At 35.3% G+C, this 26,346-nt stretch overlaps 1 protein-coding gene across 2 annotated transcripts; it reads left to right on the top strand.

The window, feature by feature from the left end:
- Positions 1–8,632: 8,632 nt before the first annotated feature.
- On the top strand, positions 8,633–23,843 carry LOC126974195 (neurogenic locus notch homolog protein 3). Of its 2 annotated transcripts, none has more exons than XM_050821640.1 (11): positions 8,633–8,737; positions 10,765–10,825; positions 16,243–16,455; positions 17,472–17,563; positions 18,151–18,232; positions 19,153–19,244; positions 19,348–19,512; positions 20,193–20,415; positions 20,821–20,954; positions 22,375–22,522; positions 23,559–23,843. In XM_050821640.1, exons 2-11 carry the CDS (start codon positions 10,765–10,767, stop codon positions 23,747–23,749), a joined length of 1,401 nt encoding a protein of 466 aa, XP_050677597.1. In that variant the 5' UTR covers positions 8,633–8,737; the 3' UTR covers positions 23,750–23,843. The 2 variants fall into 2 exon arrangements, with proteins under 2 accessions (XP_050677597.1, XP_050677598.1); XM_050821641.1 differs by lacking the exon at positions 8,633–8,737 and adding an exon at positions 8,752–8,817.
- The last annotated feature ends 2,503 nt before the right edge of the window (positions 23,844–26,346 follow it).

The following is a 26,346-nucleotide window of genomic DNA, read 5'->3' as shown; positions in this document are numbered from 1 at the left end:
CATTGTGGAAGGTTTTTGAACTGTTTTTTACTACATAAGATGGACTCTTTTTTAACTTTTCTCCCTTAAGAGATGATACTCCTTGCCTCTATTCTCCAAACATATCGGTGAAACCTGAAACCATAGAGTAAAACGGGCCACCGGTGCAGGTGGTGGGAGCGGAGTAGTAATAAACTGTCTGTCATTTTATGCGGGATTGATCTGCGTCGCGTACCATTCTTCAGACTCCCACAAAAACAATCGTCAATTGAAAAAGAATAAATATACACACACACACACACATACTCACGCCTTGTTCCCGTCGGGGTAGGCAGAGACAATAGAATGCCATTTGCTTCTATCCTTACAAACCTCACGCGCTTCCTCTACATTCATTACTCTTTTCATACATGCTCGCCGGTTGCGGGTGCTTCGGACCTCTCCTTTTCTCAAAACGTCCCCAATTTGATCGACGAATGTTCTACGAGGTCTCCCGCGACCGGCTTGCCCACACACACTTGCCTTATATATTTGATGCGTCATTCTTTCTTCACTCATTCGCTCCACGTGTCCAAACCATTTAAGCATTCCTTTTTCAGTCCTTGTCACATCATCCTCTTTCAAACCACAGCGCGCTCGTATTACCGCATTCGGAATTCTATCAGTCAGTCTTACCCCACACATACTACGCAGTGATCGCATCTCAACTGCGTTAATTCTGCTTTTATGCTTCTTCTGCCATACCCAACTCTCACTTCCATACATTAACGCGGCGACAAGCCATTATGTACAGCCATTCGCGCTTCTATTGGCACAGTCTTACCGTTTATAAAGGCATGCAGCGCTCCATTCACACAATTTCCCGCAGTCACTCTCCTTTCAATATCACCTTCATATCTTCCGTCTCTTGTAAACATGCTACCCAAATATACGAATTCTGTAACTTGTTCTACCCTTTCATCTTCAATCGTGATAGTACACTCAGTCAACCTTTCATCCTTCTCAAATACCATCACTTTCGTCTTTCTTGCATTTACTTTCAAACCTCTCTCTTTAAAGCTCCCGTTCAAACAGTCAATCATTTGTTGCAACTCATTTACCGATGATGAAAAAATTACTTGATCATCGGCGTACAAGAGGCACTTAACATACAACCCTTCCATATTGATTCCACATTGCATTTCTCTCACATCATTCATGCATCTATCCATAAATAGGTTGAACAACCAAGGCGACGCTACACAACCTTGTCTGACACCTTTGGAGATATCAAACCAGCCCGTATAGGCACCATTAACACGAACACAGGCTTGAGAATCCCTGTACAGAGATTTCAGAGCCCTTATCAGAAAATTGTCCACCTTACCAATTATACCTTTTCCAAGTCTATGAACGCGCAATATACTTTCTGGTTTTTTTCCAGACATTTTTCAGTGATGCAGCGTAAGGAAAAGACTTGATCCGTACATCCCATTCCCTTCCGAAATCCCGCTTGCACATCCCATACCTTGTCATTAGTCACATTCATTACTCTTTCAATCAATATTCTGGCATACACTTTTCCAACAACACTAAGAAGGCTGATCCCGCGATAATTTTGACATTCCTGCTGCGAGCCTTTGCCTTTATAAATTGGGACAATCACTGCCTTCGTCCAATCGTCTGGAACTTGGCCCTGTTTCCAACATAAATTAAAAAGGCGATGCAGCAGGCTCACTATTAGTCCATCGCCAGCCTTCAACATTTCAGTCGTCACTCGATCATACCCAGCAGACTTTCCCGACCTCATACCTCTTAACGCTTTCATAAGTTCATCCAAACCTATTTCATCACTCGGGTCCACAAACATATCTATTATCTCTTCTTGCTCTTTTTCACTTACATCTTTCTCGTATAAGCTCTCAAAATAATTCTTCCAGCACTCTAGTATCATACTTTCTTCATGTATGACCTCACCTTGTTCATTCCTAATCAGTTTCATAGATGAATTTATATTTGTTCCCCGCGCTTCTTTCACGAGTTTCCAAAACAGTTTATAATATATAAGAATAAATATTAGTAATATATATAAGAATAAATATTAGTAATAAAAATCCAGGAACTAACTATATAATAACTAATAACTATAGTGGTATGACCTAAATACTCGTGCCTATTTAAAATTGTGTTAATTATTAGGCCAGACACAAAATATGAATTGAAAATAAATAAATTTAAAAAAAAACAACCGACTTCATAAACAATATTCGAAAACAATAAATATAATATGCACTAAAAAGTATAAAAATAATTGCGTACTTTTTGCGTATTTTTATACAATCTAAGTAATTAATCTAATTCTAGTTACGATTATTGTAATTTTTGGAATCGGTAACCTCCTGCCGCGACCCGCTCTCGCCTCTCGCCTCCTCACGACTCAAGCCCATCTCACCTACAACTATGTATGTAGTAACAAACCTATCTTGGATTACACCGACTTCAAAAATTACAATAATCGTATCTAGAATTAGATAAATTAATTAGATTGTGTAAAAGTTCCAAAAATGACAATAATCGTAACTAGAATTAGATTAATTAATTATATTGTATAAAAATACGCAATTATTTTTATTCTTTTTAGTGCATATTATATCTATTGTTTTGAAATAGTGTTTTTGAAGTCGGTTGTTTTTTTGTTAAAAAATTATTTATTTTAAATTCATGTTTTGTGTCTGGCCTGATAATGAACACAATTTTAAATAGGCACGAGTATTTATGTCATACCGGAAAAGTTATAATATTATCGTTAGTTCCTGGATTTTGATGTGAAACATCTATAGCCGCACGTAAAACCGATTTCTGGCGTGGCGACGCATGCCGTGGCGACGCGTCGCGTTGTCACATTAATACCGTCCTCAGAGGCAACATCGAATATAACTATTACCGAAGTCACTGATTAAACGAATTAAGTAGTCACGATTTGAAATAAATTCGTAAATTTTTGTATTTAATGAAAATAAATGTTTATTCAATAAATAGTCATCGTTATCTGGAAAAAAATCGTAATATTTTATTTTATCATTATGACATTTTTAGTTCCTATCACAATATGTTCTTTTCTGCATATTACTTTTACATAATAATGTCGATGTTTCACATCTGCCAGGCGTCCCCTGACGGCTCACATTTTTGTTTTTTATTTACTAATATTTATTCTTTTTCAAAGTATATTCCCCCCTTCCTTTTGGATTCTGTGGAATAGTATTAAGTAGTTGTACCAGTCTCCCTGAGGGACGTCTTAATTAATAGCCTCTTTAAATGTATTCACCGCTTCTTCAGGGCTTGTAAATCGTATTCCCTTTAGTCTAAAAAAGGTCGTTTTCCGCAAGGTCGTTTTTTTTCTTTCAGAAATATGCCAGGTTTCGTTATCAGCCATAATATTAGATATATTCTCCGTTATATTTTTAATATTATTTTACAGCACTACTCTACTCGCATCTGTCAAATCACATTCAATATTGTGGTATCTATCGAGTGCAAAGCTTCTGGGCCTTCTGGTGTATAGCCACTTGCTTAGAATATTTTCTTTCAAAACTGGCTCCATGGGCTGAATTTCCATGAGATCGAGAATTTTACACAATAAAACAACTTAATAAATATAAACAAATCATAATAACATATCTAAACACACACACACTCACACTCACACTCACACACACACACACACACACACACACACACACACACACACACACACACACACACACACACACACACATTCTTAGAAGTTATACTTTTATTTTATTTTATCTGATTTTTAAAATTTGATTGACTATATAGGTAATGACATCTTGTACTGAGAAGTCTCTGACAGCTGAAACCCTGTTCATACTAGTTTAGCTGTCTTTGCTCCCTGTTTTGTATGTAATTATTTAGAACTATTTGTAAATTGTAACTACTAACTATTATTAATTATTGTAATGTTTGGGAAATAATGTTATTATTATTATTTTCTTTCAGAAATATAACCAGGTTTCGTTATCAGTGTAGTATTATATTAGATATATGCGACTTTTCTCCGTTATACTTTTAAAATTATTTTACTTTGCACTATCGTTGTATAAAATATTATTTTACATTTTCGAATATTTCCAATACTATTTATATTTTAATTGCGTAGTAATGCATATAATAAAATTGAATTGAAAGTCAAAGAAAACAAAATATTCATTCTCTATTTCGCACTTCGATTTTTTTTTACTAGGCATATGTACCGCCGCGTATCTGATCTTAGTATCTAGATAAAGAATTTAATATAATAGTACAAGTATATGGTATAGATAGATATAAGGCTTATGATGTAAATTTTAAATTGGTTTACGCGAGCTTTTAAAGGTTTAAACCTTTTAAACTTCCCGTGTGTACCTACATCGGAATTAATAAAATATAATCTTTAGGTATTTTGCCAAATCATTTCTGTTAACTTTGAATAACAATTAAACTGTATAAATCCAACGTTAACCATTTTATTTTGATAAATTATATACATAATGCTAAGGAGATGATCTATTTAATATTATAAATTAGCAATAAATCTAAATAGATGGTCTCGCTCACGACGATCTCCAGAAAGGTCATTACTTATAAGGAACGATTGAAGGTTTAGTAGAAGTTGCTAAGGCGTAACATTTAGTTAAATTAGCTATATTTCTATATATCAATCTCAATTCTAAAATGGCAAGATTATTGTTTTAATCCATTTCTTGCTTTTGCTTTTCATACCAAACAATAACAAAATTTTTCGTTTTTCTCAATGACGTTAAGTATATAACAATATGAACAGGTAAATAATTTTTAATAATTACCTACGGGTAACTTTTGACTGCCCGTAAAAGCAGAGTTTGCGAAGACAGGATCGACGAGTCACCACAAGCAGCGCGCGTTCACGAGCATGGACCAGCCATCACTCGAGGAAAGGAACGGATCCGCAGTGCTGCCCCGTAATTCAAATTCTAATGGGAAACCTACCACAGTAGTAGTACTACTAATACTGTGCTGTCCATCCATAAATCAGTCTGTCAAATTCAAATTCAAATATGTTTATTCGAAATAGGATGTGACATCACTTATTGAAAGTCAAAAACTACCACCCATTCCAAAATGAATGCCTCAGACCTGAGAAGAACGGGCGCAACAAACTCAGCGGGCTTTGTTTTTTCATCGAAAAAAATGTGTTCACAAAGTAATATCGTACAATTAAACTTATTATTTAATAGCCTGAGGGCGGTTATTCCATTCCCAATCTGTGGTATCATTAAGAAAGTCATTTATGCTATTGTAACCTTTAACACATAAACGTTTTTTAACAATTCTTTTGAATAACGTAATACTTTTGTTTTGAACATTTTCTGGGATCTTGTTGTAAAAGCATACACATCGCCCCACAAAAGACTTATTAGCATGTAAAAGAAAGATCCTGATGCAGATGGTAATTCAGCTCTACCAAATAATTATTATCTAGTTAACAAAAAGTTAAATAAAAATGTAACAGGTGGAATACAATGTTGTTATTGAGGGGTTACGTAATCTTATTGTGGGTTGGCTGAGTCAGTTAGTAACCGAGAACCAAGCCGTTCCATATAAGCCATAACCCTATGTTAATGTTGATATTTAGATCTTTAGTTAAAAGATGTTTTTCCGATTTGGGGTCTTCTTCAATTTTATTACCTTTGTAATGTGTATTATGTTGTTATTAATCTCTTATTTTACGACACGTTTAGGTATGAATTAAATCAAAACAACATAAAAGGTAATTGGTACCTATTAAACAGAGATTGTATATTTTATAACGATGTTTTATTAAATAGCATGAAGACGGTTGCTCCATTCCCTCAACTATATAAACTGTTCTTAACCATGCTTTTGATTTCGTAACACATGTTTGTTTTGCAAATTTTTTGGGATCATTTTGTAGAGCATATATCCAAAAATATGTAAACCGACAAAATAAACAAGTTAAAAAAAATCTACTAGAATAATGAACCTAAAAGTGAAAAACCTTAAAATATATAATATAAGAACTGAAATATATTAGTCAAAGGAGCCCCTTTAGGCAAGCTTACGATTTACGAATATACTGGCAGCGTTCCCCATTTGAATAGCTGGGCTAATTCTTAAGCTCTTCGGTCTCCTGTGATGACAACTAACCTTTTTGCTATTTCCATAGATAAACAAGTGTAACGGATCACGAAAGATAAGTGTGGATTTCATGCCTCAGTCTCAGTTTGTGTATGTTCCTCTGTGTTGAAATGTATGTTTTAACAAAAGCTTGTGAAATGACATCAGAAGAGGAAGTACCAACCTACGGACAACGGTTACTGACGCGAACGCGGTGCCTTGACTTTGTACTACCAAATTAGGTGTGGAACATTGCATAATCTTTTTGTCAAGCCTATAGAAAACTTTTATATTAAAAGGCATTTATTTTCTAAATATTGATTACTTTAGAATTCTTTTTGATGTCATTTCTAATACTACTACTTCTTCGGAAACAAATGGCGCTCTGAGAGAGAAGAAGCGGCGCAAGAAACTCTCCCAGCATTATTTTCACCGAGCGCTCTTGTACTGTTATTATAATTGCTATAAAATAATTATAATTAGTCCCAGGCTGTCCGATCACTGAGAAATTCAGCAGTGGAGTAGTAGGATTTACGACAGAGCCATTTTTTTATAAGACATTTATTTTAGTGGTTGGGACTTTATTATAAAAATGTATATCTTTACCCTTAAAGCTATTATGTATCTTATGAAGCCTATTAGAATTAGTTACAAGCAATCCCTTATTTCTTGTGTTATTATAATTAATATCAATTTTTTTATTTTAGTATATTTGAAATGATTTTTTATAATATTAAAAAAACAAATCTTTGTATACAATGAATTCTTTAAATGAATTTCCTAGCAGCTTTCCTAGCTCATTTGAGAAAAACAGTACAAATTAGTCTGAACCTTAATATAACCAAATGAAGCAATAAATACATAATATGCTTATGATTATCTTGTTCAAGAATTAATAATTCTTTGGAACGTATTTCAAATGGCTTTTCACCAGCACTACTACTTTTCCTATGCACAGGATGCCGGCGAGATTATGGGTATTATCGCCTATTTCTGCAGTGAAGCAGTAATGTGTAGCTAGTGAAATTGCTGGGCAAATGAGACTTAACATCTTATGTATCAACGTGACGAGCGTAATATTTCGGCATTAGCCGCTCAGAATTTTTGGGTTTTTCAATAATCCTGAGCGGTACTGAATTGTAATGGGCAGGGCGTATCAATAACCATCAACTCAACGTCCTGCTCGTCTCGTCCCTTATTTTTATAAAAAAGGCGTTCTATTATGTGATCCGCGATCAAGTGTCGACACTGTCTTGTGTCTCAATATAATCCGTAATCAAGATGTGCCTTCGCTGTCTTTATAACTATGCATAATAATACAACAACATTGGGTTGCTCCTTTGAACCATTGGGAGTTTCCTCTGCACAGAATGCCAGCTGATAATCAGAGCTGATATGGGTACAACATCTTTGCTCACACAAATATGACCAACTTTCAGTGTAGAACTAAGTCTAAAATCACGAAAACATCACCCGATTCATACAAATATAATAGTGAACAAAATATGGCCAAAAAGCGAGATTATACTCAGCAACTTTTTGAGACAAGATTGAACACCAATCTACCTTAGTTAATAATAATTGCCTTAACACTGTTATAGCTAAGTCATTCTCAATAAAATAATCTCTCTTTAATATCTATACATATAAATAAATTTGGAGTGTCTGTTTGTAATATTTAAATAACCGTTTTTTACTACATGTATATGAACAAAATACAAAAAAGGTACTTAATATAAACTGATAAAAAAATTGTTTTAGCTACATGCTTAAATAAATTTTGTAAATTCTAGAAAAAAATTGTTGAAAACAAATTGTAGACAGTTAAATTATTAATAACATTGCTCTCATAAACAATCTTGATTAAGTTAAGTTAAATTAAAAGTAATCGACGCATACCTGTGAGCGCGCGAAATTAACAATAAAAAACCAGGTATAAATAATGAAATTTGTTTAAACCTCTATTATGAATATCAATAACTATTGTATAAACAATTAAAAAAAATATTATTTATATTTTTCATGGGTCAAAAGTATCCAAATTTGAGATTTTTCGAACCTTAAAAAATTCATATCTCTAAAATTATTAACTTTATCATGAAAAGTCATAGGACCTTTTTAGTTGTATTTTTATAAAGAATAAAAAAGAAAACATCCGGTTGAAAAACAACAGTTCCTTGCAATTATTTAAACAATATGGCACGGGGTTGCTCTATGGCAACATGCATTTATATCATCAGTAGGGCAATTTGAAGAGGATCGCATAAAAAAATTGGGGTGGAATAGTTTTCGATACTCATGCGCCGATTCCTCCTGGACTGATATGAAAAATCTGGCCAGTTTCGTTCTCGTTTCCATTTCTACCCACATCTAATAAAATATTACCTATGACAATCCAAATTATAATAAATTAGGCCACTTCATCATTGCAAAAAAGGAAAAGCATATTTTAATACACGGATGTAGGTATTAATATTTTTAATTTTGTAGCAGCGGCGATCGGCGAAGCGAATTTTTATGCGTAGGCGCATCAAGGTGTATAAGGACACATGGGTTATCTCAACATTGTGTTTTCCTCAACGAACCAGAGAGTGGAACAGATGTAAGTCTAGTGGTCAGGTTTTTATAAACGGAATTATTTTTCAATCCTATTTTGTGACAGTGTGTAGTGACTGATGTGAAGTGAGTTTAGAAATTAAAAAAACCCTTTAAATAAATGTTTATACTTTAATGTTGGGCTATCATAATTAAGTATTAATGTGTTTTTAAATTAGCTTTTTACACATCTATCAAAGCTGTATTTTTCTTGAAAATATTAAATATTTCTTTATGTGAGCACGTAATGCATTCACCTGCCTATAATAGTGACGTGTGTTACGTCTTAAGTATGTCGATACAGCTCCGATCACGTTGCAATGCGTCCGTAACCATGAGATGTAAAGTGGAATGTCTCATGTGCCAGTGGGAGGCTCCTTTGTACAAGAAGCCTCCTGTGTAATGTGTAAACATTACTTTGTTTCAGTCTGAAGGGCGCCGTAGCTAGTGAAATTACTGGGCAAATGAGACTTAACAGCTTATGACTCAAGGTGAAGAGCGCAATTGTAGTGTCGCTCAGAATTTTTGGGGTTTTCTAGAATCCTGAGCGGCACTACATTGTAATGGGAAGGGCGTATCAATCACCATCAGCTGAACGTCCTGCTCGCTCGTCCCTTATTTTCATAAAAAAGTGTACTTATGAACCACAATATGTTTCAAAATTAATTGAATTTATTAGTTGTCTTATGTAAATAATTTAATTTAAAATAATTTAATTTAAGCGGTGCTACTTATCGTATTAGTAATACTTTTAAACTCTTTGTAAAGTTTGTTCAGTGGTACAAACCTTCGGCAGACACATGACACATTAACATTGACCCAGAAGGTGCTTAAAGAGACGTTTGTGCTTTCGTAATGCATGACGACATAAGTTTAATTAAATATTTGAATCTTGAACTAACTATTTAGCAATGTTAATATTTACGTATTTTCTGGAAATAGTATAATTTCAAGATATTGATAGGTATACTAGTAAGGCCTAGCTATTTATTAGAGTCAACACTCTTACACCGCCATCCTGAGAGAGCCGAGTTAGCGTTGGCGGTCCTGAAAGCCCGTCCGCGACCATATTAAAAACGGCAAATAGGGTTTTCCAGAAAGCAAAAGAGGAGTTGGAAAAGTCCGGGAACCTGAAAGGCACAATAAGAGTGACCGTTTTGGACGGCCTCAATTATTTATACGAGGCCACCTTACAGGTGAACAGTGCGCCACCTGACGTCCTACTGCAAGTCGAGCATTTACATGACAGCGACACGCGGAGGACGTCTGGACATTTGAACGTCAACAGTCTTTAGATATTATATTCTCTAATATATCTAGTATATAGTGAATACCTACTGTATCTAGATTTTATGCTTCTGTGTGCTATTCTTCAAGTTGTAGCTTTCATAAATCAGCCGGAAAATTGATTCGATACTTATTCAGGCTACTTTTCAATACTCCACTATTATCTTTTTGTACCTACTCTGATAATAAAATTAACTTAAATTCACTATTTATTTTAAGATCATTCACAGTCTACTAAATAATTTCAAGTTCAGCATCAAACATGATCTTTTAATATAAGAGTTACACGTATATCACTTGGCGTTGCGTAGAGTAGTCGCTTAATTATGTGTCTTCTACCGCATTTATCACGGGGAGTGTTCCGAAAAGCTGTTTAACCTGATTCCTGCCGCCGAATTCCACCTTTGCACGACACGCCACAAGTTAGGATATCATCCTCACCATCTGGATGTGTGGCGGTAATCCACAGTACGGTTTTCAAGGTGCTTTCTTCCACGTACTACGAAGCTGTGGAATGAGCTTCCTTGTGCGGTGTTTCTGGGACGATACGACATGGGTACCATCAAAAAAAGCGCGTACACCTGCCTTAAAGGCTGGCAACGCTCCTGTGATTCCTCTGGTGTTGCAAGAGATTGTGGGCGGCGGTGATCACCTAACAACAGGTGACCCATACGCTCGTTTGTCCTCCTATTCCATACAAAAGAAATATGCTATAGATATAATATATACGTGTATTTTGTGTTTCAGATGGAAGGGAAGATGATCATAGCACCGCTGGTGCTTCTGGTGTTGGTGTTTGGTGCTGAAGGTTTGTCAATATATAAATAAAGCGTGGCCGGCCCTTGGCTTTGGCTTAACAATAGCATTAAGTATTTTTTTGCTTACCTTATCATACCGTCGGTCATATCCACGGAATTATTAATATTTAACTTATCGGTCTTGAAGGTGCTTCAAGGATAATTAAATAATAAAAAATAATGCTCCAGTAAATCCCAAATTCATCCGATGGATGAGCGCGTAAGATATCGATAGTAAAAATACCTCCCATGTCCGTGTTACTGGAGGTATCAATCTATCCGTTTGCATGGAGGGCATTGGCTGTACGGAAAAATAATTAATCACTAAGAAAATATCTCGAGGCGATTTTCAGAGGGGATTTTTCGTGAAACCTTAAAAACCCGCATTGTACGGGCGTACGTGTTGGATATTAGGCAAGATCACATTACCTATATTTTTGTGAGCCTGTAGAAGATTCCCCCAGGATTATTAAGTTCTTTTTTTACATATTGTATGAGATCAAACCTTTGAATTTAAATAATTCTCCATAAACAAACTCGAATAATTTTCCAATTAGCATCTATAGTGTCAACTATTGATACTTACCTACTTCTAATATGATAGAAATTAAAACCCTTAAACCAAGTGTTTACACGCATATCGTGTGTAGATACTTATATTAATGTAGCTGTTACGGGCAATTTGATAAGTCCGGGCACTATTAATAATGGCCGGTCTGTATTCATAATGCCCGACTCAATTAGACAATGTGTTAACACAGCATGGATGTGTTAGAACAGCACTTTTCCGGGCCATTATGAATAATGCCCACCCTATCTTGGGCAAAGTAATAAAATATGTGAACTACAAAAACACTATGTTTTTGTTTAATAAAGGAAATTAAACTTACTAAATTATCATGAAAAGTTAACAAAAATCAACTATTGAACATGGTAGTTAAAAAATAAACACTTAAAAATGTAATTACATCATTAGTTACCTACTTTTATTTTGACAAAATATATACGTAATTAAGGACTGTGGAAGAAAGTTATTAAGTTTAAAAATATTTATTCTTGCAAGATGAGCTTTTGTGACATTTGGAATTCCAAAGAATGTTTGATTTCTTGTATTTAGAACGTTTTGAATTGCAGTCACCACTACTATAATGCTGGAAGCCTTGTTCATCGAAATGAGAGTCTCTTGGAGCATATTCTCGAAGAGTAATATCAACTATTAACATGGACCAAGGGCCGTCGGGCATTATTAATAATGGCTGGTCAAAGTGATAAATTAATCACTTTGCCCATGGCTCTTGGGCATTATTAATAATGGCCGGTCCTTATTAATAATGCCCACTTAATCACATTGCCCGTAACATAGCTATAATAGTAATAGCTGTCCACGCGGAAACAAACAGCCTACGTGAATAAATAATTAATTATCATCGACATAGGTATCACATCACTGTTTATTAATACAATCAGCTGTTTGAATGCCAAACGAGCACTTGCCAAGATGCAAATAACGAAGATGTCTAAATAAAAAAATACAATGACAGTGAAATCAGAATTACCACTATTAAATTTATGTGGTAAATAAATAACTCTTCAGTATCCTTAGGTATCCTACCTATCCTAGATATGTTGGTACAAATCTATTCATTTAATCCACGTAAATCCAATTTTTGTTCAAAATTGGATTTGGAAGTCAATTATTTAATGCCCGATTTTATAAGCACTTCGATAAAAATGCCTCAGGACATAGTATTAGATATTTATTTCACCAGGCATTCGTGGTATTCGCTCCGTTTGCTACCGGACCGAAAAACTTTATTAATCATTATTATAATACTTCCCTTTCTTGGCGTGCGTCCGTGCAGAATGGGATGTCGCTATGCCAACTTAATGGCTGACAGGCTTGCCCTGCATGGTTCAGTATGACAAGGCTCTCTGTTATCCCAAAACGATTACTAAGCTATTGCATAGCTTCTATCGCGGGCCTTGAGCGTGGAGACCGAATCTAGAAATTCCGTAACGAAAATAACCTAACACTTACTTACTAGATGTATATAGATATTTCGGCACCGTCATTACAGTTGCCATGGAACAGCGGTTATCACGTATGCTTTTTGTGCAGAAGGTCCCAGGTTCGAGCCAGGGGTACATTTTGATTTTTTTTAATTTCTTTTTTTTTATCACGTTTTTTTAATTTTTATTAGTATGACACGCATTTTTATTTAGTTTCACCTGTCCCGTTGTCTGTCTGTAATCAAATCTTGCAAGTTAAATTTTACTCACTTCCCGTTTGCTTTTTTTTAAATTAATTTTATCAAAAAAAAATACTGCATAAATAAATAAATATAATTGCATAAGTTGATAAAAAATGCTATGCAATAGCTTTACCGCGGCAGTCCCCGAGTGCCACACGTCTTTTTATGATAAAACCTTTACTTGCGAATGCAACGGGCATCTACTATTTTATTATAACTGCCTCTCACAAATTCTCCTTTAAATCATATATGACGTGAGTTTTATGGCACTAATAATTCAGACGTATAGGTAATTAAAACATTGAATAATAATTATTTTTCTGATATCCATCACAACAAGGACATGGTTCGGTGTGGGCGATATAACTCATTTTATCTTATATGGACGTGGACAAGGTCTTGTTTATTTTGCAAAACATCTGATCGCTATGTGTAGTGACACAATGTAGTGACATTGTATTAATTAATTTATTCTCTCAGAGATACTGATATCTCTCAGATATTGTGCAATAACTACTAAAGCTTCTGACGGTTTTAAATCCGTGATTAAGTGTATTATCTCTTTTATGCACAGTTCTGTGCACAAAGGAGGTGGGACAGACGCCTTATAGTGACGTTTTCAGAAAACTGTAGTGCCATCTGTTAGTTGGCCCGAAAATGAAAGCTTTTTCAGCTGTCACTCGCTTTGAAACCTTACAACTTTTCTTTAGTTGTGTCACTGCCCACTGGTCATAAAATGGCGGCTATTTCTAGAGTAAGCGCATGAATGTAGCTCTCGTGTTCCATTTTGCATATTTACACTACTAAATCTATTTTTACGTTCTATGTTGTGGCAAAATTAAATAACTAACTTTACGCGCAATTTCAACATGGTAATAAATTTAAATACCTACATTAAAAAGTAGAGTTAGTTATTTTATTGCGTCACAATATTAAAAATGAATTTTATAATTTCGAGCTTATAAATAGTTATTTTCGGGGCCAATCTCCAGATGGCGCTAGTTTTCAAATAGACAGCTCCCCTATATATTATTATACTCTTTGCATCACATAGATGAAAACTCTGTTCAAAGTTCAAACTGAGGCGAATAATGCGTGGGACGCGGGACTGAAGTCGCTCGCGCCGATTGTGTCAGCTAACTTGTATGGACGTGTTCAAATTGATGCGAGTAGTCGCTCATGTTGAAGTGAAACAAGAGCGGGACGCCCGGCGGGATTGTTTGAACTCACAATGCATGATGTTTCTCCACTGAAGAACCAAAAATGACACGCGGGAAGTCGCGTCAGTAGGCGTCAGTTTGAGAGGCAAAGCGAGCGAGCGAATTGCTCTAAAACGCGTCCCGCGTCCCGGGCGTTATTCGCCTCAGTTTGAACAGAGCTTAAAACAAAGAGATGTAAATACTACGTAATAAAAGGCGCGACTGTCGAAGTAAAAAATTAAATTTAGTTTAGTATTATGAGACGTGCAGTGATTTGAAATAAGTTTGAAATAGTAGTTATTACAGTAGGGCGATTGGCGACGAAGTATAATCCGGCTAAGTTTGAAAGAGAACAGTTGCTTAAAACGTAATGGATTTCGGCTATCTCCGTTTTTTTACAAGATTATAGCCGTCATCTGTCAATTTATTAATGACTGCACGTTTCATACAATCGAGTGAATCGCTTTTTTAGCGAGTTTAGCTAGACTGGCTTATAACTTCATAATATTATCACGTGTAAGATAATGGACATAACTTTGTACTTACATTATTTATGTCTGGATCGTAGCTATTAACACTTATTAATGAAGACTGAATTAATTTATAAACATTTAAATCCGATTTTACTGAAAAGGCTGAAGAATGAAAGGCTTTAAGCGAGCGGAAGAAAACAGTGAAGTAAACTAAAGCAAGGTAAAGGTTTTTATTTTTCAACTGGATCCCTCTGGCCCCTGGGAAGAGCGAAGTATTCTAAGGCCCGTATTTCAAAACACGTCTCAATACGTAATCTGTGGGGATGTACGTTAATGCGGGTATCCGCATCACTACATGATATATATTTTCTTTTCAGATTTATTAATTTATTAAGTTCTGAGCTTTGTTTGATAGATATAGGATACGATAAATATTTAAATATTATAAATATTTTTTCACACATTACTGCCAAAATAGCTTGCACGGAAAAAAAAATATAGGAAGTTCATAATATCAGTGTTAGGAAAATACGTCCTAACGTTTGCTGAGAACTTTCTTTTTTGCGAATCGCGCTGCTGCCTTGTTTGTTATTATTCTAGTTATTAAATAATCTTTCCATGTTTTAAAGCATTAATATCTCTTTCTTTATTGTTTTTTAACATTTATATTGTTATTATTTCTTTTCTTTATATAATGTTAATTGTTCATATCTATTGTACTTGTAAAAAATTTGGTGGCAGTTTTTCGCAAATAAAAAATTATTATTATTAATCTGTGATAAAGGGTCCTGCCCATTTTTATTTTTTACTAGCTGACCCAGCAAACGTTGTTTTGCCATATTAATTTATATTTTAAGAGTTAGACCGTTTCTTGGACATTGCAACACTATTTTATTTTTCTAAAATAAAAAAAAAAATATTAAAATAAACTTAGCCTAAGTTACACCTTATTACATCAGCTACCTGCCAAAAAAAGTCCCGTCAAAATCGGTCCAGCCATTTCAGAGATTAGCCGGAACAAACAGACAGACAAAAATTGTAAAAAATGTTATTTTGGTATATGTATATGTACATGTACATACATGTATTAAAAAACGGTTATTTCAATATTACAAACGGACACTCCAATTTTATTTATATGTAAAGATGCACTGTTGTAAAGACAGCGACAAACACACTGGATTTATTTATTTATTTAATTAAATTGCGTTACATGCGACTTAGTTACTAAACAAAATTGTAGTACTAAATTATTATCACATGCACCTCGTAATAAGGCATTAGAATAGTAACTTTTTTCTAAAAGTAACTTTTTTCAAAGAGCTTATGAATTCTTTAATATTGGTTTCGGCTTTTAAGTGTTCTGGCAACTTATTATAAATTTTAACTAATACTGGCTAGGGATCGGAACTGTGTAATGTTAATTTAGATTTAGTTTGCATAAGATTATTTTTATCATGGATTTTGCATCTAGAAGTAAGTGTTTGTATTGGATTGCTTGCAGCCCAACGGTACTTGAACTACAGTCCCCGTGGCTACTACGGACGCAATCTGTACGAGAACGGGAGGTCGATATCGGACGAGCTGGTCCGGTGCGGCCCCAACACGTGTGGGGTGGGCGCTCACTGCACGCACGGCAGCGTGCGACCAGTGTGCGCCTGTCTGCCGGGCTACTCCGGGGACCCGCTGTCGCAGTGTATCAAGATTGAGTGTGTCGGTGAGTACTTTTTCTTTATTAAAATAAGGGACGAGACGAGCAGGACTTCAGCTGATGGTAATTGATACGCCGTGCCCATTACAATGCAGTGCCGCTTAGGATTCTCGAAAAACTCAAAACTTCTGAGCGGCAATACAAGTCACCTTGAGACTTAAGATGTTAAGTCTCATTTGCCTTGTAATTTCACTAGCTACGGCGCCCTAAGCCTAGACCGAAACACAGTAATGTTTACACATTGCTTCACGGCAGAAATAGACGCCGTTGTGGTACCCATAATCTAGCCGGCATCCTGTGCAAAGGAGCGTCCCACTGGTACTGTACTGTAGTGCTGTACTGTCGGTACAAGCACATTCTTTTATTAGTTTTGGAAGTGAAAACTTTTTTAGGCTCGCTAAGCACTTTATTTCATGACTATGAATGATGCTGAGACATCACGATCGACTATGTAACTGTAAAAGTGGGATCAATCTGTCTTTTAGTGAAAACTGCACTGAGGTAAGTTAAGAGTTAAGTCAGTCGTTTTTGAAATAACCGTGAACAGACGCGGCTGGAAGTATAAAAAATTAAATTGAGCTTTGTGCGACGTTGCCTATGCTTTTATTTCTAAATAACACAATATTAGAGATATAAATTATGATTTCTCCTGTTTTTCCACTAAAACTTAACAGGAATATATTTTCACTCAATTGACTTATATTTCACAAATAAAAAATGTTTTTTTTTATGGAATAGGAGGACAAACGAGCGTACGGGTCACCTGGTGTTAAGTGATCACCGCCGCCCACATTCTCTTGCAAAACCAGAGAAATCACAAGAGCGTTGCCGGCCTTAATGTTACATACATTCATTTTTTTTGAGACGGTTTTGCTTACCTATAATCTGTAGTACTCGATATTACGATCAAAGGGACTATTACCAGTCGGTTAAGCCACGCCCATCCATTTTCAATATATTTTGAATGTATATTCTTAATTTTACTCTTCAGTTAAGATTGATTATTTCCTTTTGACTTGCAGACAACAGCGAATGCCGTGGACACCAGGCCTGCGTCAACCAACACTGTATCAACCCTTGCGATGGAGCCTGCGGTTCTCACGCCAACTGCGATGTAAGATACTAACTTATAGCTTCTCTGTATCATCCGTCGCATCATTTGTCTGTCCTTATTCAAATCTCACATTTGAACCACAATTTCACTTTCACTTCTGTTGGCAACATACTAAGGTAACAGAAATAAATCGACGCTGCAACCAGGACTCCGTAACTATCAATAGCACACTTTCCATACGTTTAATTTTCAAAGGTAAATGTGTACATAAGTCTATAAAACGTATAACCAATACCTCGTTAGAGACTCCTTAACAAAAAACAAAATCACGAATTGATAACGTTTTCTCTTTTTGTTAAAAATAGAACTAGGTAAGAGTCTGGCTAATGAAAGATGTCTCTGAGAAATGGCGGCAATTTCAAAAAATCTGCAGGTGGTAGCACTGGCTATACGCTGAATAAACGAAGTTGATACTATTATTTTTAAGAACACTCAAATACTCTTTATTAAATATCACGAAATTTATTTTACCGAAAGTCGTAAATCCTATTTGTTTATATCATTGCTTGAAAATGTAGAACGATATTTTATACTTTTATTTTTAATATAATCCTTCTAGTATAATAAAACACACTTTTTATGTTAAGGTCCGTCAACATTTGCCGGTATGCTCTTGCCCACCCGGATACACAGGAAACCCCTTCACAGCCTGCAGAATTGCTGATCCAGGTAATAATTAAAGTTAACTTAGTTTTGTGTGTAAGCTAGTATATAAGATGATTTTGTATTAAAATGGTGAGGAGTAGATTAAAATAAATAAGGTACTGTGAACTGGCCACCGACAGTCTCTACGCATGAGAAAGCTTGCATAAAGAATTACAATAAAAGTTTATTATAGAAATAAATAGTACATATCCACTTGCTATCAATCTCGTTTAGGCGCTTATTTATATAGTTTCAAATTCACTAATCATTATTAAAACAGATTAGTAAAAAATTTCGCATATTTTTTTTGTTACAAAAATATATGATTTGGTTACAAGTTTTCATAGCACAACTATGAAAACTTGTAACCAAATCATATATTTTGTCACCAAATATATTATGATTCTTCGTCAATGGGAAGTACCTATCCTATAGAATATGTTCTATAAGTGTACTAAGTTGTTAGGCAAAAACTGCTGTATCTTTTGATTTTATAGCTTGATTTTTTTTTAAGTAATCCTCTCAATAGAAGATAATTGTCATGACGATGGTAGGAACGTGTCAGGAATAAAATTGTAAACTCAATGAAATTCTGTGACACAAATCACAGAAAGGACACACCATAAGACCGTCAAAGTAAGCTAAGCGTAAAGCATCGACTAATAGTCGTCATATTCGTCGTATTGGTATGGTGTAAGTGTAATATCAAAACACTTCTTTATATCGCGTATAAATAAATGCTGATATAGGTACTTATTAAATAATTAAATCAACTCTTTAACAAACATTAGAAACGAAATCAGCTGTCGTACGTAATCATATGTAAGTATCCATCCTTACTGTGTCATAACTATGAGTGTGCCTTTACTGATGATCACTTCACACCATTTTTCGTTCACTGTGGTTTTTTATCAGTCTACTTACGTAATATCTTTGTCCCGTAGAGGAGGCCTGCCACCCATCTCCATGTGGAGCCAACACTAACTGCCACGTCGCCAACAACCAAGCTATCTGTACCTGTCTTCCCGGATACAGAGTAAGTTATTGTAGATGAAATTCTGGTCCGTGATCTCTTATTAAGGTGGTTAATATAAGACTCATCATGTTATAACTATAATTTATAATACTTTTTCTTCCAGGGCAGTCCATTGAATGGCTGTAGACACGAATGTGATTCAGATAGTGACTGTAATACTCAGCAATCTTGTCGGGACTTTAAATGCGTTAGTCCCTGCAGCGACTGCGGTGTGAATGCCGACTGTGAAACCGTTGCGGCTCATCGCGCCGTCTGCAAGTGCCCTAGGGTTAGTATATAATGACTTTCTTACATTTCAAGTACTTAAATAAAAAGTTTACGAAAAAGAAGGAAGAAGGGGAAATAATTAGTAGTGAAGAAAAAAAGCCAGGGCTTGGCAATTAGTTTAATAGTTATTAAAGCTTAAAAAGGGGATTCATATTGTCGGCCCAGTCTTCAGTCAGACCTTTTGACCTACTAGGTGTAGGATCTGAATTTCAAAGTAAGTCGGAGCTTAAACTCGAAATGTAAGTATGAAAATAAATGTATCAGCTCTACTTACAAGATAATTTATGGTTACTTTCATTAAGAATTTGTTTTATTCCAAACCTTCTTTTTTAACTAAATTTATTTTTCAATAAACTGTAATGTACCTACTGGTAATTCGGTTGTATTGGTAAACACCGAAGGCCTCGTCTTGTTTTTTTTACTTTATTTTGGAGAAAATACTCACATGCATTCAGTTTCTAAAAGGTAAAAAAATATACTCGTATAAAGTAATTGCAACACCGAAATCGTTATTGACAGGATGCTAAACATAAAGATATGAAAGTAAGTAGGAGATAACAGAATGGAATACTTAGTCAATTATTATGAGTTAAGGTCATAACCATATCACATCAATGGAACACATGAAAACTCTATTGTTTACAGAAGAAACCGAAAATGTAATATCTAATATTTCTTCAGGGTTACCACGGAGATCCCTACCGTATCTGTTCAGCGGAATGTACTTCAGACTCCGAATGCCCCAGCTACAAGCCTGCCTGTATCTACAATGCCTGTGTCAACCCCTGCACAAACGCTTGCGGCGTGAACGCTGACTGCAACCTCCGTGGTTTGACTCCCGTCTGTTCTTGTCCTAAGACCATGACTGGCGATCCCTTCACTTTCTGCAGACCTTTCGAAGCCCGTAAGTTTAAAAGCTTTCATTTTTTATAGAAACAAAGTGGTGAGATGATAACTCTATGATCTGCCCAATAGTGATTTAAATTTTCTGATTTAGGCTTTTAAGTCTGAATCAGAACGCATGACAAGATGACAATATGACGTATGATTAAGTTTAACTGAAATTACTATCAGATAAGCTCAATTGCCTGTATTTTACCGGCATTTATATAATGCATATTGACTATAGTTTTTGTTTTATACTAGACATATAAAATAATTGATGCTAGTGGATTTGTGCACTTGCCTGGCGTCTTCCTTTATGTGAACACCGTGGCGTCAGTAAACTCTGTCTACCCTTCTTCGAAACAGGCGAAATGTTAAAATTAAATTTATTATAATATTAATTATAATCAAAATTATTTGATAGGTGATCTGTGTGAACCCAACCCTTGCGGCGCAAACGCCAAGTGCACACCCGGCCACGACCGTACCGGTGCAGAACGCCCCGTCTGTACATGCCCTACCGGCTACCGTGGCAACGCGCTAGTCTCTTGTGAAAAGGTAAGTAAAAAAGGTCAATAGAGTTCATTAACTTTATAAGTGAATCTATTCCGATTATATACAATTCAACCAGAAAAATATGCGGCCGGCAAAAGTAGTATATAATTCATATCTGTCGTGGTTCAGCTGCCAAATAAATTACATAATGAACTGTCGTGTAATTTTAAAATGGAACGATCTTTTACTCTGAAACATGGCAACTAAGGGGGTAACTTATCAAAGGTTTTATTTAAATTTCGTACTGGTTCGCAAATTAAAACCTGTTTATTGAAACAAAAAAACAAATTAACAGTAACGGGGGGAAAATATTGGCTGTCGTTGTCCGTCATTGATTTTCAAAAGATTGTATTTCATAAAATAATTTCAAGTGAAGTGTGATGAAGTTATTTTAACGTTTATAAGAGCCGTTTAGTTCTAATTTTTGCGCATTATTTGAGAAAAATACTATACAAGCTTTGGCATTGACGGAATTACATTTGTGTGTAAGCGTTCGTCTTTTTGCTAGCCGTTGCATGTCATCAAAACCGGCCAGATACAAATAGTACATACAGCCAAAGAGACTTTATTACGAGTTTATATACACTAGCTTCGACATACAATAGGATGTCCCAGAACGTAATGATAGCTTGGCACTGGGGGAAGCGTCCTCTTAATATGATGAGCCAGTAAAAAAATCCGCAGCAAAAATTAAAAATATAGCTACTAGGTTTAACTGCTGTTGCGGACTCGCAAAAAGCCAAACTAGATGTCGGGAAACCAAACAATATGGAAACAAATGATTTTTTACAGAAAAATAGTAAATTTCATCGTCAAATTTAATGTGCTTGATATTTATTACAAATTTTGCCTACCCGTACTAAAAAAATAATACAATTAAGTAGAGCAGGCAAGCTTCATTTAAAAGATGGCCGATTTTATCAAAATTCTAAAATGCTAACACATAAACATCTGTAATGAAATATTTTTTTTATTTTATTCGATAGATGAACGATTTCTTAAATTGTGTCGTCCAAATAATATAAGGTTTATGAAACAAATTAGAGTTCTAGACTTATGTTTTTGAACAAATAGGCTTATCTCATAAATGTCAACGTAAAATTTTTTAAATATAGGGCGACAAGAATCTAGGGGGCTGGCTCCACAAACCGCCCTGTTACACTTTTTCTGACCAATAAAAAAGTGCTATGCTCACCGAGTTTCCCCATACGACCAATCTATATTATAAAGCTGAAACCACGAATCCATGATATGTTTTGTCACCTATAGTTTTTGATACGCGTCTGAGGACAAATACATGTTATTTTTTTGCAAATTTTTGACAACATGTGAGTTTGACGTTAATAAGTGATTTAAAACCTTATTTTTTCATAAAGATACATCATATAAATTTGAAGTAATTTACTTTTGGCTTATTTCGCAGGGTGAATGCGAACTGGACTCTCAATGTCCAGACCACTTGGCGTGTGTCGGCTACGAGTGCGTGGACCCTTGCCTAGGAAACACACAGTGCGGTTCTGGTGCCGTCTGTATGGCTCGAAGACATATAGCTGTCTGTACTTGTCCAGGAGGTATGAATGTATTTGATAATGCGATGAGTAATTTTGTATATGTTAAAGTTTTTACTTGACAGTATAAATATTAGATATTAATAATTATGATACATTAAAAATATTCATGTGAGGGACTAGAACATATTTGTATAGCGACATACAGCCTGGTCCTATACTGGCGATACTAAATGAACACACGGGTAGAGTACATAACTTAAAAAAAAAACAAAAATAAAAATACGTTAATTCTTATTAATATCATTCCGAAACATTCTGTAAGTAATCTAGTAGCCGCGCGCTATAGTATTAGTAGGCACTGACATAGGTACTTCGTGCCTGCTTGTGCTAAGGATGAAAATTACCAGTGGGAGGCTCCTTTGCACAGGATGCCGGCTAGATTATGGGTACCACAACGGCGCCTATTTCTGCCGTGAAGCAGTAATGTGTAAGCATTACTGTGTTTCGGTCTGAAGGGCGCCGTAGCTAGTGAAATTACTGGGCAAATGAGACTTAACACCTTGTCACAAGCTGACGAGCGGAGTTGTAGTGCTGCTCAGAAATTTTGGGTTTTTTTCAAGAATCCTGAGCGGCACTGCATTGTAATGGGCAGGGCGCATCAATTACCATCAGCTGACGTCCTGTTCGTCTCGTCCCTTATTTTCATAAAAAAAAACCCTGATTAAAAAACTTAAGCTTCTAATATTTTTGAGTTTTTTTTTATGATTTAGTAGTTTTTTTCGTGTTTTTATTTAATGTCATCATTGATGTTCCACGCTGTATATCTGATAGTGTTAAGAAATTAATATTTGATTTTCTTTCTGAAATATAAAATTTGAGAAAACAAGACTATAAAAAAGCCTTTATGTGATTAAATCTTTTTAATGTTAATTAAATACTAACCTATAACATTATTTCATTTACATAACAAAATAAAATTCTTGTCCTCGAATCATGACTAGACTTTTTAGAATAATATGTTATTTTAATCAATTCTATTTCGATTAAATTATATTCTATATCTATGATTAAATTTATACTGTACATCTACAAACAGATCACCATGGTGACGCACTCGTGAGCTGTTACCAAACCCACTCGGAAGCAGCGTCCACTCGCTACTACAGATACAAACGCAATGGCAACTTCACCGAACAAGAACCGGAAGTGCCATCTAAAGTCACTGAGAGTGTTGTGCTTGACTCGACCTCGAAACCTAGCTCCGAAGTAGACGAGAAAAAAGAATAAACTGCCATTAAATATGCCTTAATAAATGATAAACTTTTAGTTTTCTTAAATATGATGTCTCGTATTCCGAAATAAATTAATATTAATATTTTTATGTATGGTGTTTTATTTCTAAAAAAAGGTTTGCAACCAAACCCATTTCTCCAGCAAACTTTCGATAATTTGCACTTGTGCTGTAGATCAGGTGCATTTACTCCCATAAAAATATGCGGGTATCTTAATTACCAATCTAGTACATCTTGCAAACTGACCACTTGCGACTGACGTCACGAACTTATATTATAATGAAACCCTGTCCCCGTTCTACAGCGCGAGTATTACCAAATCGCCGGGTAGACGTTAGTAGGTTGTTCCAATGGTTAGAAGTCTGTGTGTGTGTCTGTGGCTGATGACAACTTGGCCCAGGCCTCTAGATAGTGAAGTTCGTAATTTATTTTGTGATGTATGATGCGATACTAGCGTCGTAAGTCAAGAATCTGGTAGGAGATGCATAATGACGCGAGGTCTGAGATCAAGCCGATAACAGAGAACTGAATCACCGATATTTCCAGAAGATCTGCAATGTCGTGTACATTGCAGATCTTCTGGAAATATCTATCGGGACAAAAGGGTACAAATTGTGGAATTCGACGACAGGAATCAGGAGACACGGCTTTCTTACACAGTAACAGATACAGTCGATGATAGTTTTCTAACTAGGGAACATATTATACGCTAGTACGCCGATGATCAAGTCATTTTTGTATCATCGGCGAATGAGTTGCAACAAATGATTGACTGCTTGGATGAGAGCCATGAAACTGAACCACGTAAACCTCTTATTAAATTTAATATTCCAAGCATGCTATCAATTTCTATTTATGATGTTGATTATTTATATAAGTATACGGTAAAGTAGTATTAATAATTAATATGGAACCCTTATTTTGAAACGTAGTTCAAAAGAACTAGTGCAAAAGCATGGGACCACAAATTTACAATTCGTTACGTGCTAATATTAAACGCGAAAATATTGTCTACTTTAAAAAGTAATTAAACTTAACTATTCAAACAAAACGTATCTTAGTAAAAAAAACATATTAGGTACTTAAAATATTTTCTTGAGGATAACAATATTAAATATTAACTTAGACTGACATCAATATCAAATCAAAGCAAAAATTTTTTTTTTTCGTAGGTAAATTACATTACACTTGAAATATGTCATTTTTTCAAACAGCTCATTCGGAAGGCAGATTTCCTTAGAAAAGAACGATAAGAAACTCTGAGGATGCTCTTTTCAAAACAGAATGGTATTAAAAGTTCTTATTTACAATAAATTTACAAATCATTTAAATTACAATAAACTATACAAAGTAATGCAACAAAAATACTCATACGTATTAGTACTAAATGCGTTACACGAGTAAGTCACAAAAGTAATAGTCACCTCACCCACACACACCGTAAAAAAAATAAAGGTATTTCGCGAGCATTTTACACTTTACATTGCATTAGATCGATTTAAAAATAGAATAGAAATAGAAGAATCTGAAGCAGCTGTTAAAGAACTACTAAATTAATAGGCAAACATATATTTATATATACACTCACAGGCACAATTAACCGCCCACCTTGTATTTCTTTCAATTTGCAGAAATTGTCAAACTTAGACCACATTTAATGATAGGTAGGCTAAAAACTATTTTTAAGGAAAAAGAAACAATAAAAATATTTATTAAAGGATGCTTACATAAATACGATTTTTTAAAATCTTCTATGAAAATTAAAAAATTAAATTTTCATAAATAGTGGTTTAATTAAAAAAAAATTGTAATGAGCGTTGCCGCCTCTGGACCTTTTGACTTCTTGAAGCCGGTTTGCCAATCCATCCATGATATGTTGAATGTCCATTTCGGGGGTATTGTGCCACTCTTCTACCGCAACTGTTTTTTAGCTCTCCTAAGGTCGTAGGGGCTAGTACTCTTGCTCGGACATCCCTTTTGAGGTTGTCTTAAATGTGCTCAAGTTGTCAAAAATGTGTTAAGATCAGGACTGCGTGCCGGCCATGGTAAAACTCGAATCCCGACCCAATTTAGGTACTTATTGACGGATCTTGCGGTATGGCAACGTGCATTACCATGCTTTAATTTGAGATTTTCGCCAATGAACGGTGCGAAAGGTATGACATGATCTTGAAGGGCATCTATAAAACTCTAATCAAATCTCTATAAAACACAACAAGATCAGTACGAGCCTCGTAAGAGATACCAACCCCAACCTTTATGGAACCTCCTAGGTCTACTGTTTTCGTTATAGTGCATGGAGCAAACCTTTCATTTTGATGCTTGTAGACACGTTGACGTCCATCTGGATCTCTTAAAGCTATTCTGCTCTCGTCTGAGAAGAGTACGTCCGTCAATACCTCTATAGTAGTCAGCATATTCTCGCGCGGAACCAAGTCTAGCTCTACGATGCTGTGCGAGCAGCTATGGGGCGCGAGCTGGACGAAAAGTCCTCAGATTTTCTTCTGCCAGACTTCTTCAAATTCGTTCGCATACACTGACATTTCTCATCTCAAAAGGAGCTTCACGAGCTTCAATAGCGGTCGAAAAGCG

Source organism: Leptidea sinapis, chromosome 31 (assembly GCF_905404315.1).
Source record: "Leptidea sinapis chromosome 31, ilLepSina1.1, whole genome shotgun sequence".
In the NCBI taxonomy this organism is placed as follows: domain Eukaryota; kingdom Metazoa; phylum Arthropoda; class Insecta; order Lepidoptera; family Pieridae; genus Leptidea; species Leptidea sinapis.
This window is presented reverse-complemented; position numbering and strand designations above follow the sequence as displayed.